Raw genomic sequence first — 14969 nt, 5'->3', positions numbered from 1 at the left:
CACAGTGAGGCTTCAGCTATACTTGGTAAAGATGTAGTAGTTATTGATACAGGATGGGAAAGAGAAAGGCTAGATATTTTATAGAGTCAGAGCTGGAGTTAGGAATTATTGAAAAGTGTTCATGCTTTGTCTATTTTCAGACAAATATATTCATTACCATGATCATTTCTTCGAACATTTGCATCACTCCAGAAAAAGAAATAAAAGGAAAAAAGAAGAAACTCATATATACCGTACCTCTTACCCCTCCCTCTCATTGACCACTAGTATTTCCCTCTAGCCAGTTTAACTTGTTTGCATCTTGGTCCATCATAGTAATTTAGAGAACGTATCTGATGTTCATGTTCTGTGAAATCATTTATGATCACCAGGAGAGCACAATGACCTAGCCAATGTCTTAGACCAGATCTTAGATGGCAAGGGCTACTTCTTCCTTTTCATGAATTTCATGTATTTGAAATAGGTGAGCTGATGTATCATAGCCTGTCTTTTGCAGCCATAAGAGTGCCTACTTTGGAGTCTGGGTCTAGGGTTGAAACATAGAAGCCTATAGAAAATAATGGAGCCATGGTGAACTATACTGAGGAAGGAAGGAAACCTTGGTTGGAGGCATATAGGGTCTTCAGCATAGTTATGAGCCAGTGTCTATGCAGCCCAGGTACCCTGAGCCATTCCCTCAGGGCCACCCCCTTCCAAGACTCTCCTGAGGACCTGCTATGACCCTTCTTTGCATCAAGAATAGTCACTACTTTCCTCCTCTCTTAAATTTAATTTACCCACTGACACTGCCTTCCACCCTTAAGTCCTACAACTCAGTTCCTAAAAATGCTTAAATGGCCCCATGGGGTTAAGTCTAGAAAGTGCATAGCCTCCCACCCTACCTTTGCCTACTTGGAGGGGTTTAAAGTAGGAAAGGCTGAACAGTGAAGCCACATTCATGTGTCACAGCAGCTACCCTATGGCAAGTTTAAGAACATCCAAATGGTAAGTAAAATTGATAGGGAATACAAATTTCTGTTGTGAAAGTCGTTTTGGATGAACCATTCATGATATTGGAAAAATAATTTAAAAACAAAATAACTTTGGCTTTTACTTTACAGATAAATTTGTAAGCTACATAAAATGTAACAATAAAATGACTGTGTATATCAGATCTAACAAGAGACTGTACTTGTGTCTGGGGCACATTTACCTCAAAGAATGTCGGTGCCAATTGATGACTACAGGATCACTCTCACCTGTGTGCATTGGTTGGCTTTTGTAGGTAAAAATTGTGCTGATTTGCAACTGTTTACCCCAGAAAAGTCATGTTCTCTAATCCTGATTTAATGTTGTTGGGTGGGATCTTTTTCATTAAGTTGTTTCCATGGGAATGTGTCTCCACCCATTTGAGGTGGATCACTTAGTGGAGTCCTTTAAGAGGGAATCAGTTTGGAAGCAGCTTCAGAGCTGACTTAGATAAGAGACATTTGGAGATAGAGAAAGAAAATACTCCTAGGAAAGCCTTTTGAAAAGAGAAGCCAGGAGAGAAAGCTAGCGGGCATTTCCATATGGCTTCCAAGCTGACAGAGGAACCCTGACCGTCATCGACCCTTTCTTGAGTCAAGGTATCTCTCTCTCTCTGGATGCCATAGTTTGGACATTTTTATGGCCTTAGAACTGTATACCTGTAACTTAATAAATTCCCTTTATAAAAGCCAACCCATTTTAAGTATATTGCATTTCCAGCAGCATTAACAACTGAAACAATTGTCTAACTGGTTTAATCTTTATCCTGATGAAACAGTTTTTGCTTATACTTTTCTAGGATTTCTGGGCATTTTTGACCTCCTGAAGGCCACATCTTTTGTTTCCCAGACTTTCTTCTCTGGCTCTTTTAGTTGAGAAGGAGAAGAAGAACAAAGGAAGATATCAGTAATACTAAATATAAGTGCACCATCCTTTTAGTATAGTCTTGGGACATGGTGATGTTTGTTATCACTGTTAAGTCCAAATTATATTTTTAAAAATATATCAAGTTAGTTATAGAAATGTGTTACATCTTTTTTTTTTGCATGGCCAGGCATCAGGAATCGAACCCAGGTCTCTGGCATGGCAGGCGAAAACTCTGCCTTTTGAGCCACCATGGCCCACCCTGCACCTTATTTTTGAGGAGAACTAGAACAGTGGTTGTCCTAGTTAACTAGCTGCCAAAATGTGATATACCAGAAGCAGAACGGCTTTTAAAAGTGGGGATTGATTAAGTTGCAAGCTTACATACAGTACTAAGTATATGAAAATGTCCCAATTAAAGCAAGTTTATAAATGTCCAAATTAAGGTACTCAAGAAGGGCCGATGAAGTTCAGGGTTTCTCTCTCAACTGGAAAGGCACATGGTGAACATGGCGATGTCTGCTAGCTCTTTCTTCCGGCTTCTTGTTTCATGAAGCTCCCTCAGGGGTATTTTCCTTCTTCATATCCAGAGTTCTCTCTCTGGCTGTGTAGGCTCTTTTGGTTCTCATGGTTCTCACTTTTTTCAAAATATTTCCTCTTTTAAAGGATTCTGGCAGACTAATCAAGACATGCCTTGGAATGTGTGGAGTCACATCTCTGTGGAGATAATCTAATCCTACAGTGATGAATAGTGGTTAAAAGAAACAACTGCCTCCACAAGATGGATCAGGATTAAAATATGGCTTTTCTAGGGTACAATAATCCTTTCAAGCTGGCACAGTAGTAAATTGATATTTCTGGATTTCTGTATAACATACATCATTGATATACCTGATAATGTGTGGATTCTCATGTCCCAAACATAAGTAATAGAATTGTGTACATTTAAAATTGGTCTTAGAGCCTGTCATCCAGCAGATTTCACATGGCCTTCATTCACACATAACAAAATTGTTTACATTCAGAGGAAAATTTTCCAAAACAAATAAAGTTCTCCAGTTAGGTAAAATGAAATGTATACATTGAAACCTAACCTGTTATTTTGAAATTTAAAGTCAATAATCTAACACTTTATATTTTTAATGGCACAGTCCACAAAAGTAGTTGACAGTAACTTGAATATTCAAATAACATACTCTTTACCAGCAAATATAATTATAGTATGTCTTTCTGTGACTTTTTTCAGTTATCTAAGTAGGGTATTTAACCAGTGTGGTGAATTTCTTTGTATATGTAGAGTCAGTAATAATGAATAAAATGTGAAAAAATAAAAGGCTATATTAAAGTATAATTTGAAGTAATCTATTCTGCAAATGTTCACTTTTTAAAGTTCTATTCATCAGTATGTTATCACCTTGTAATTATTGATGCATACTTATATTTTGATCATTTCTTTAGTAACAAAATTAGGGATACAAGCATATAGAATGTTAATAAAAAATGGAAATTTGTGATTACCAGTAAGATATACCATTTTTATTCAGTGGATTACACTGTTGGTAATATTACAATTATTATCATTTACAGTTAAGTTTCTTTTATGTTATTAGGTTCTTTAGCATTGTTTGGTTCTGTAAAGATCTTCTTTGTGCATTTTCTTTCAAATTCCAGACACAATAACAACTGACCTATCATTGAATCGTGCTGTTACAAAACCTGAGCTTTCTATCTGGCTGTGTGCTACAGGAAAAATTATAGCTTGGTTTTCATTTCCATCATACTCTACTTCTAGTATTTTATTCAAAAGAAGTTCAAAACATGAAAATCTCCAATAAAATTCATTTCGTTAAATACAGTGAAAAATGGTACATATGATATGTATTTCTTCTCATTCAATCTAAGGTTGCCTTTCAGAATTATTCCATACTTATGTTATCATGAGTCCCTAGTAACATCTCCCCATCATCTATCCAGTTTATGTCATCATGGATGAGGTGATAACGAATTGAGGACTATATCAGACCCAGGTGAATATTACTTTTAGGCTAAAACTGAGAAAACATAACTAGCCAGCAACAGTATAATAGTATTAAGACCTTTTCATTTCCTTTTTTCCATTTCATACTACCAGTTTTATGCCACAGCAGATCTTCCTGCCTCTGGCATTGCATCCATGATAGCACACATTCATTGTCCATTTCTGAGAAATAATCTGGTTTAGCTCTTCTTTATACACGCTAACACATAGCTGACAAGCAAATTAGAGTGGGAAGTGGTACATTTATTGTACCAGTATTGCTCACGTAAAAAATTTTAGTCATAGGTATTGAAAATGAGTTACATGAAATTATGACAGTATTCTAAAGCTTTCTGAACAAAAAAATAAAGGGGATAGTTGAAGCTATTTTTTAATCCTTCCAAACAAAGATTTTGAGGGTAATGGATTCTGTCAGATGGCAAGATATATAGAGTGGTATCTTCAATTTAATGAGGCCAAGGTTTAGGATAGTCTGATTTACCTTTTATATAAAAGGTAAATATTTCTTAAAACAAATGTTCAAACTACAATACAGTCTTTTATAAACCCTATAATTGTGGTTTTAAGCTATATGTACTCCATAAAAACATGTTCTTAAAGTTAATCTATTCCTGTGCATGTGAACCCATTTTAAGTAGGATCTTTTGATAAGGCTGCTTCAGTTATAATGTGAGCCACCTTAATTCAGAGTATAATTAACAGCACTTAAATATGTTTGAATGTGGTTAAAAGGGTGAATTGTGGTTTGAATATATGGTACTAGAGTAAAAATAAATAGATGGAACTACACACCACAGTGACCCTAAATGAAAGCATAGGCTATATTTAATAGTACAGTTATAAAAATATGCTCTCATCGGTTGTGAGAAATGTATCACACCAATGCATGAACTTGATAGCTTCACTTAAAGTGGTTACATAAGTGAACATTTTAGTTACTAAACATGCCTGGAAATATTAAGTGTTTAGGGAGAATGATCTATAAAAGCCTCTCAGTGTTGGCAGGTAGATAGAATGATAAAATGTGGAAAAACCTTAGGAGTTGGTGGATCTGGTCATCTACGTGGGTGCACGTTATTCATATATCTCAGTAATATCTTTTTGGGCATATTCTTCAGGAACATTTAATCCAATCTGGGGTCATGTATTGCCTTTATTATTGTCTCTTTCATCTCTTTCTCTGTCTCACTGTCTTGTTACTTGGGATAAGTATATGTAAGATGAACTTTCACATCTCAGTCACTCAAAGACATACTGTTAGGTGGGATTAATCACTCAGTGCAGTACTTCCCTCACTACCCAGACTTCAGAAACACCCTGCACCTAAGATACATTAATTCCCCATTCTCCCTTTACTTTCTGCCTGAATTTGTACACTCTAGCTAATTCACACAAGTGGAATCATGAGATATCTTTTGCCTGTGTTTAGAAGGTTCATCCTTGTAGCAGCATGCCTCATAACCTCTCTCCTCTCTATGCAGAGCAATATTACAGTGGTAATAAACACCACATTCTGTTTGTGTATTCATATGCTGCAGACCTTTGCTTGCCTCTGCCACCTGGCCACTATTAACAAACTGTGCTGTTAACTTTGAAGTACAAATATATGACTGCATCCTTGCTTTCAAATTTTTTGGTATATGTCTATAATTGGGAATGCTGTGTCAAATAGTATTTCCATGGGAACTGCCAAACTGTTGTCACACAGTAGCTGCATCATCTCATATTCCCATCAACAATGTATTGCAATTCACATTTCTGTGTGTTCTCAACAACATTTACTTTCCATTTTTAATATCTTCCTGCTGGACATGAATTGGTATCTCACTGTGGGTTTGATTTGCATTTCTCCAATGGCCAGTGATATTGAATATTTTTTCATTGGCATGTATACATCCTTCTTGGATAAATGTCTGTTCTAGTTCCGTGTCCATTTATATTGTGAATACTTTAGAAACCCTTCTCATTTCTTTCTGTGTGTATTTTGCCACTGTTTTCTTTCTGTTTACCATGGAACTTAAACATAGCATCCTATATCTGTAACACTCTTACTTGTTTCTGTGTCAACTTAACACCAATATCATGCACGTAGTATATCCCTATGTGCTACTGTGTTCTAACCATTATGAAGATATTGTCACAAATTACCTGTTTATATCATTCTAAACCGTTGATTTACCATTAATTTTCAGGCATTTGTATTTTAGAGCCTGTTGTATTTAAAAAGGGGAATTATAAAACCCTCCCCCAAAATAGTAGTGACATATTTCCTGTGATGTTTCCTTTACTGGTGAATTAAGTTCAATCTATTGTCTACTGTCCATTCTTTACTGCCTGAAGGACTTACTGCAGCATTTCTTGTAATGTTGCTATGCTAGTGACAGACTTCCTCAGCTTTTCTTTATGTCTTAACTCCCCTTCATTTTTTTTGCCCATACTAAATGTTTTAAAAATTATTTTGTTCTATTTATTAGAGAAGTTGTGGGTTTAGAGAACAGTCATGCATAAAACAGAGGGTTCTTGTGTATGCCTCTGGAACAGAAATAAATTAAGAACCATGGCTGGCCAGTTTTCAATGGATGTATGACTCTCTTATAATCTTGTAAAAATGCAGATCCTGATTTCCTAGGTTTGGGGTGTGGTGTTTGATTTTGCTTTTCTACCAAGCTCCCAAACATAATAATGCTGCAGATCCATTTACCACGCACTGTGAGTACCAAGGCCCTGTTTGGAGCCTTAGGTTCCCTAGAGAAGTTGTTTCTCAAACTTTGATTCCTATTGCATTCATGTACTGTTCCAAATGCAGGAGTTATTCAGATTCTCTGGTGATAATACCCAAGTATTAGAAGTTTTTAAAGCTCCCAGGAGATTTCAGTGTGGAGGTGACTTTTGTGGTCCTTTAGTTATGCAAAAAGTCATGAGAACAGCTGGTTATGCAAAAGGTCATGAGAACGGCATAGGTTTATATATCTGACAATAGTAATATTTGCATCCATATTTAAAAATCTAAAATTAGAGTTAATAAAAGTAAAACACTTGAATTCCACTCAAATATAAATTCAAATTCTTAGTAAGACAACAAAGATATGTAGTACATGTGGTAGGTCTTAAATTTTAATTTTTACCCTTGCATAAACGGCTTATGAAATGAACTTCCTACTGTGTCTTAGGAGAGTTAGTAAACATCTTTAACGTGTCCTAGCAATTTCTGTTTGTTCTCTCTGCCACCCCTTCCCTCCCAGATCATCCATCTCATTAACGTGTTTCATTTTTGTCACATTTATGCCCACAAATTTTCATATTTCTTCATTACCATGTATCTTTAATGCCAGCACTCTGTCAGGGAATTCTAGCTCTTTGTCCATAAAGACCCAGCATATCCAGTTCCCTGTTGTAGCTCCAGCACTTCGTATATTTCCTATTACAAAGAATGAGCTGCAAAATATTTCATTAGCCTTTCAAATCATCCTTCTCTATGTCTTTATGTCCTCATTTTCCAACACTATATTATCTAAATTTTATCTTGTAAATCCAATCAAGGTGAGTTACTCTGAGTTTACTACTCATTAGAATTATAAAAGCTTTCTCCCTATTCAAAGGAAGTAGAAATAGAGGTTAAATTCTCTAGTAGAGAAAAGAACCTGAATGGTTCAGAATTTTGGGAGGGAAGGAAAGTTTTAATATTCTGTAAAACTTGCTATGGAATTGAGTTGATCTCAATGTCCCCTTATATTTTTGGATTCTGAGTAGTTTTTCAGACTATTTACTGTGAGCTGGCCTTACTCCTTTACCACTTTATAAATTCTGTAAGTGTTCCTACATTTTTTCTATAAAAAAATATTTGATAAATCTTTGGGCTGGTGTTGGTGGTGCAATGGCAGAGTTCTCGCCTGCCATGCCAGAGACCTGGGTTCAATTTCTGCTGCCTACCTATGCAAAAAATACATATATATATATATATATACATTTTTTAACTTTATCGGTTTGTGAATATTTACTTCCCCAGTTGCTTCCAATCTTGTAAGTTGAGCTCATCCTTTTTCAAGGAAAAGCAGTTATGGGCTTATCCTCATCTGCTCACTTCTCAGTATAGTCTGGTATAGTTTGCACCATCTTCACTTAAATTCATCACCCTTGAGTAGCTTGTTACCTCCATCTCAGTGAATCCACTAATGCTTCTTAATCCGATAAGATTCATTTAACAAATTCTTGAATTTTCTCCTAAAATTCATCTCTATCCTGGTCTCCTAACTCACAACACTGCTACATTTTTCTGGTCCACTTCTACATATTGTACAAGTTTTGCCTGAAACATTAACTGTTGGAAGAAGTCAGAACTCAGTCCCAACCTTCCTTTTCTTCTGCAGGCCAATATCTTCCATTCCTTTGCCCTCATTTACCATCAGTGTTTATAGCACTTAAACTTTCTAATCCAAATCTTTCTAGTCCTTGCATTTTTTTCCCTTGAATTTTTTTTTCTAGAGTAGCTCCTAAACCCCATAGGTCCTGACTCTCTGTTGAATTTGCTAGTATGACCCATGCCCTAGGACACAGATAACTCCAAGTTGACCTCCCAGCATATATACATGTATGTATGAAAGAGATTATCATTTGCCTCAACAATATTTTAGGGTAACTAGGCAGAAAACACATAGGAAAACATAAGAATACCCTGAGTAAGGAGTGATTGATTACCTAAAATACATGCTACTGAAATAATAAAGATGAAAACTTTTATTTTTTATTTTAGAAAAGTGAATTAAAAAAGAAGACAAAATATTTATTGGGAAGCAAAGGAACATACATTGCTTGATTTTGCTTCAGAAATGTATTCTAAATCTCAAAATATCTCTTGACGATTTTATTCATAGGAAAGTCCATAAAGAAACTAACTCATTTATTCTAGAACCATAATATTTTTAAGCTTGTACGGTTCTACGCTTAGAATATCAGCAAAATCTGTCATGAAGTGACCTGTATTGTATGGCCTGTCCCTTTCTTGGTAGTGAAATACATACATTCTAGAATTACAAAAATATTTTTCCATGTATATATTGTTTTCAGAACAAATGTTTCTACTTAAATAGAATCACACGGATGCCTGTAGCCTGAGAGAGTATGGGTAGATTACAGTTCTTCTGGGAAATATAGTTTAGTAGGAATCTTCTTGCCATAAATCTCGAGTACTACGCAGCAAAGCCAAAATCTGTAAATCTGTGACACATCTTGGAAATCTCAGGAAGGTTGATTTTGAGACTTTTAGAAGTAATTGAATGACCCAATCTGTTTTCCTTAATTACATCTATATGATTTACCTAATTTGAGGAAGATGATTTTGTTAAACAAGGTATGCCCTGAATAGATTTATCTTGATCACCATCTGAATTAATAAAGCTTTGTCTTTTGAATCATAGGACTGATGACATTAGCAACTGCATAAGAAAAGTCTGCTATCAAAATATACTTTTTTCCTGAGAGAAAGATACTCTGAACTCCATAGTGTGATGAAAGCAGCCTCATGTAGACTTGGATCCTTGCTTTTCCAGTCTGTTTGGGTTCTGGTGAGTAAGGGGGAGAATTTTAACCAGGTGGGACAGTCCTCATTTATATTGTAACTAATTTTATTGAAATCAGAAATTATTTAATGTAACTGCAGATAGTAAAGCCAGGTTAAGTTACCACTTCATTAAAATATCAGACTGAGCAAATAGATTTCCTCTCAAATCCCTTCCTTCCATATCTTCTGAGGCTCCTAGTTCTCTGAGGATTGTGAGACATGACAGTGACATGACCCATATATTTCTGCTCTTATGCAAGTGATTTTCATGATGTAATTTGGGTGATGGGAGCATGATCCTTCCAAATTGATCCAGACCTTGAATAGATAAACCCCATAATAAAATTCATTCAGTTTCTTGGTTGATATCCAAATCCATTGTTGTGAGAGATCTAGAACTCAAATGTTGAGGGAGTTACGTTGTTAGACACCACCTGTGGAAGAACAAAGATGATATAGGACAAGTGTGTCCATAAAGGCAGGCGTAGGTTAGAGCAGCAAGACAGTGAGATTCCACAGAACACTGATAGATGTTGGAGAACCAATGGTAGTACCTAAATGTAGCATACTGCTTTCTCTGGCAGTGGAGACCTAATTCCTTACGTGATGTGGGGCAGGAATTCCTCTGTTTTGGAATCATGGAAGGAATTGACAGTCTCTGAACAGCATAAGATAATTAATACATATAATTCAGTGGTTTTCATCTTATTATCTGTAAAATGAAGCCGGAGATGCCAACACCTCCCATATCTTAACCGTGGGAGAAGAGACACCTCCCTCTATTTCTCTTGCAGTTTTTTGTCCCTGTTGATTAGACTGGGTTTACTCCCAGTGAAGAGTTTGTGATTCATGACAGATGAGTCTAGAAATTGTAGTCAAGACTTGAGTCTGGAAGCTTTCTCCATTCTCAGCTTTCCTCACCTCCTGCTTATTTGTTTGTGAGTGAAAATCCAGAGGAAGACAGTTGTCAACTGACTTATTGACAATGCAGCCACAGGTGAGTAGAGGATTCTTCTTTAACAGAAGTCTGTTTCAGTAGAAGGGGAGGTTTTTCCTATGGATTCTTCATTAACTGGTTATATCTCTGTTGCCAGCAGAAGGGGGGGTTTCTTCTATTGGCATAGATATTTCAAGACCATTCATGAGCTTTTCAAGGATCTGAGCTTTTGTTAATTTATCCAGGCTCCGGAATAGTTACGTTAATTTGGGGGCTCATCACTAAGTAATCTGCTTCCAAATATTACAATAGTTTGTTCCAAGCGCCATTAAGTCTGTATTCTCTGAAGAATGAGAGTTGCTTTCTTTTTTTCATCTAACTCATGGCCTCGTTGGAGATAAAACACATTCATGGATCATGTTATTGCCTGATACCGGCTTAGGCAAGCAGTGAACAACGGTTATAGAGAGTAATAAAAGCAGAAGTTAAAAGTTGGTAAGACGCTAGTGTTTCAGCAGGTGCATTCAGTCAATCCAGTGTTATAGTTGCTGAGGTATAGGGTTGTGCATTGTTCACAGGAACACAAGGGAAGATTAGGCAATGAAAGGAAATGAGAAATCCTTTATTTTTGCCAGTTTTAAATTTCTTAAGGTGGTGATAAATTTGGACATTTTGACAGATTCAAAAAGAAAGGTAAAATTCTCCTTATGACTGTTCTAATTGTCCAAGTTCAATTTTTGTAAGTCAGTTTTATTCAAATTTTATAAAAAGTTGTAATGTATAGGAAGTATTGTTTACTTAGGTATAATAAAATTTATGTCCTTGAAAAGATTTGAAGAGACCAGAGGAATGAAGGTTGTTTTATTTTTTTAATTTTTCAAAACTAGATGAGTTGTAGGTATGAGAGAATGAAAGCTTGTTTGTAGTCCCCAGGAAATGTTGAGAATGTGAGGGCTCCTACCACAGGAATGGTGAGACGAAGCCATCTTTCAGTACAACTGTCTCAAGGGTCCCTGGCTTGTGAATTCTGAACCATCTGTAGTTACAAATTTTAATGAACAATTGAATTATGTAGAATTGAGTGAGGTAGCAGTGATTGACAGAGTTCAGAATCATACCTGTTCAGTGCAGGCTTCTAGATATTGCTTCAGTGTTTCCTGCCATTTTAATGACTAATTAAGGAGTGAATTGAATCTCAATAGAAAGTACTTAACACATTAACTCAATGAATCTGTCCAAATGCATAATGTTTAACAACTTTTTAAATGAAAGAAAATAAGGTCATCTATATATGGGAATGATCTAATGAAACTCAATTTTTCAAAGTGTTGTATCACAGCTATTGCTTGCCTTATGATGAATATGTAGATTTACTTTAAATTCCTGGAAAGGAGTGTTTCAATTATGAATGCTCTAGAGCAATTCTTATAATCACCATCAGGAAGTCATTATTACAAGTCTATTGGGAAATTTCCAGTGTATATCACAAAATATGTCATGTGATATCCTTTACTGAATACAGTCTGAATACAGTCAGAGTGTATCCAAAAGGCAGATGGCTGATCAGCATTGAGAGTGATCTTACTGGAACTCCAAATACATTTATACACAGTCTCAGCTTCCTCAGTGCTGTCATTTTGACAGTTGCACCTAAGACATTGGTAATGATGGCCTTGTTTTTCCCCAAATTTCTGTGATATTTAGGAGTTAATGACCTTCAACGATGTGGCTGTGGACTTCACCCAGGAAGAGTGGGTCCTGCTAGACACATCCCAGAGAAAGCTGTTCAGAGAAGTGATGCGGGAGAATATCAGACTTCTGGTCTCAGTGGGTGAGTCAATTTATCTATCATTGACTCTGTCACACCTATGTAATGTAATTACTGTCTGTCAGTATACTATATATAATCTTTTATTTATTATTCAAGTATCTAAGTCAGTTTCTCCATATTGTTGCATAACCTTCTTATATTATTTTTATCTTTGTATATTTTGTAGGGATGGGGATGGGGTATGATCCGAGAATCAAACCTGGGTCTCCCACATGTAAAGTGAGCATTCTACCACTGAACCACCCATTTATATTTTTTCTTTTTTTTTGTTTTTAACTTTTTTTCTTGTGTGGTATATAACATCTACGCAAAGCAAAGAAGTAAAACAATAGTTTTGAAAGCACTCTTCAACAAGTAGTTACAGGACAGATCCCAGAGTTTGTTTTGGGCTTCCATATGATCCTCTCATATTTTTCCTTCTAGCTGCTCCATAAGATAGGAGGCTAAAGGGCTTACAAATTTTTTTAGCATCACAATGACCTTTTTTTTCTTATTTTTTTTGTGAACAATAACATATACAAAAAAGCTATAAATTTCAAAGCACAGCGCAACAATTAGTTGTAGAACATATTTCAGAGTTTGACATGGGTTATAGTTTCACAATTTTGGGTATTTACTTCTACCTGCTCTAAGATACTGGAGACTAAAAGAGATGTCAGTTTAATGGTTCAGCATTCGTATTCGTTTATTAAATCCTGTCTTTTCTGTATAGCTCCACCATCATTTTTGATCTTTCCATCACTCTCTTTAGGGTGTTTGGGCTACGGACATTCCAGATATTTCTTACTGGGAGGGTCTGTCACAAATATGGGCTTGGGAGATGGAACTGCCTGATGTTCTGGGGAGGCTGAGCTCAGTTTCAGGACTTATCTAGACCAGGGACCCTTCTGGAGGTTGTAGGTTTCTGGAAAGTTACTCTAATGCATGGAGCCATTGTGGAATCTTATATATTGCTGTAGATGTTCTTTAGGATTGGCTGGAATTATCCTGGTTGGGGGTTGTCATGGTCAGGTTCATGTGTCAACTTGGCCAAGTGGTGGTGCCTGTCTGGTGGGGCAAGTGCCGGCCTGTGTGTTGCAATGAGGACATTTCATAGAATTAGATCATGAGCACATCAGCTGCATCCACAGTTGATTCCATTTGTAATCAGCCAAGGGGAGTGTCTTCTGCACAATGAATGATGCTCAGTCTGATCACTGGAGGCCTTTTAAGGAGGATTCAGAAGAGACAGGTTCTCTTCCTGCTTCGGCTGGCAAGCCTCTCCTGTGGAGTTTGTCCAGACCCTCCATCGGAATCATCAGCTTCACAGCCTGCCCTATGGATTTTGGACTCTACGTTCCCATGGATACGTGAGACACATTTATAAATTTTATATTTATGAGTATTTCCTGTTGATTCTCTAGAGAATTCCCTAATTAATACAAGTGGTACCAAGAATGGCTCTTAAGAAACAGAATCTTAAAAATGGGTTTTTACAATTGGTTTTCTACTCTGACTGGACTCAAAGGCACTAAGGACTCTGATTCCCATAATGACATTTCCAATCCATGGAGTGAGTTGGCAAAAGAGATAGTAAAAATTTCACCATTCGATTCTCCTAATGTTTCACTTGGTTTACAATTGGTTTTCTACTCTGACTGGACTCAAAGGCACTAAGGACTCTGATTCCCATAATGACATTTCCAATCCATGGAGTGAGTTGGCAAAAGAGATAGTCAAAATTTCACCATTCGATTCTCCTAATGTTTCGCTTGTACGAAGCCAGGCTCTGGGAGATAGTTTTTGACACCTTTACAGTTTTATGGAAATAGGAGGTATAGAGATATTTGGCTGGTTGTTGTTAGATACTCTGGCTACATTAAGGAGTGAAAGGGATGGGCTTAAGGCTTCAGATGAGAAGCTTAAGTGCCATCTGACAGATGTAGAAGTTTCTATGAGTATCCTGAAGAAAAATCTTATTTCCTGTAGCCATAGACTTTAGAGCTCTGAAAATCAGAGTCAGAATCTTGTTAGAGTAGCGACTTTACAACGTAAACTGAAATCTCAATCTTGCATGGTGTCTGCCGTTAAAGTGAGGGCATTGATTGAAGAGGAGTGGGACTCTGAACAATGGGATGGTGACATATGGATTGATAATGATGTCTGTGGTGAGGTTAAAACCCTAGATCAAGCTGAGTCTTCTCTAGATAACCCTGTAATAGTCTGCCCTAAGGACATAGCTGCCCCACCTCCAGCCTGCCTTGAGGAATTGGCCACCCAACCTCCTCCTGAAGAGATTAGCCCTAGAGTGATTAATCTTGTTTCACCAGGTGAAATGGCAAATGAATGCCCTGAAGTAAATGGCTTGGAAGATACTACTAATTCTTTTCATGACCCACCCCCACTACCCTTCATTTCTTCCAGACCTATAACTAGACTAAAGTCCCAACAGGACCCTAAAGGTGAGGTACAAAGTATCACACATGAGGTATGTTATACTCCAAAAGAACTGTGTGAGTTTTCCAATTTATATAGACAGAAATCAGGGGAATTATGTGTGGCAATGGGTTTTAAGGGTGTGGGATAATGGTGGGAGGAATATAAGGCTGGATCAGGCTGAATTGATTGATATCGGCCCCCTAAGCAGAGATTTTGCATTCAGTGTTATAGCTCAAGGGGTTAGAAAAGGTATTAACAGTTTATTTGGATGGTTGGTTGAAACATGTATTAAAAGGTGGCCAACATTACCTGAGGT

General features: G+C 36.7%; 1 protein-coding gene across 3 annotated transcripts in view; it reads left to right on the top strand.

Annotated features, from left to right (window-relative positions):
• Nucleotides 1-14969, top strand: part of LOC143674104 (uncharacterized) — a 58892-nt gene that overhangs the window by 30405 nt on the left and 13518 nt on the right. For 2 of the 3 annotated variants that reach the window (XM_077149426.1, XM_077149425.1), the window contains exons 4-8: nucleotides 141-984; nucleotides 3544-3899; nucleotides 9325-9471; nucleotides 10262-10464; nucleotides 12109-12235. In XM_077149426.1, coding sequence (XP_077005541.1) covers nucleotides 10453-10464; nucleotides 12109-12235 — 139 coding nt within the window. In that variant the 5' untranslated portion in view covers nucleotides 141-984; nucleotides 3544-3899; nucleotides 9325-9471; nucleotides 10262-10452. Of the gene's footprint in view, nucleotides 1-140; nucleotides 985-3543; nucleotides 3900-9324; nucleotides 9472-10261; nucleotides 10465-12108; nucleotides 12236-13385; nucleotides 13585-14969 lie in introns of those variants that run through there. The other variant, XM_077149424.1, reaches the window with a different exon arrangement.

Source organism: Tamandua tetradactyla, chromosome 2 (assembly GCF_023851605.1).
Source record: "Tamandua tetradactyla isolate mTamTet1 chromosome 2, mTamTet1.pri, whole genome shotgun sequence".
In the NCBI taxonomy this organism is placed as follows: Eukaryota; Metazoa; Chordata; class Mammalia; order Pilosa; family Myrmecophagidae; genus Tamandua; species Tamandua tetradactyla.
This window is presented reverse-complemented; position numbering and strand designations above follow the sequence as displayed.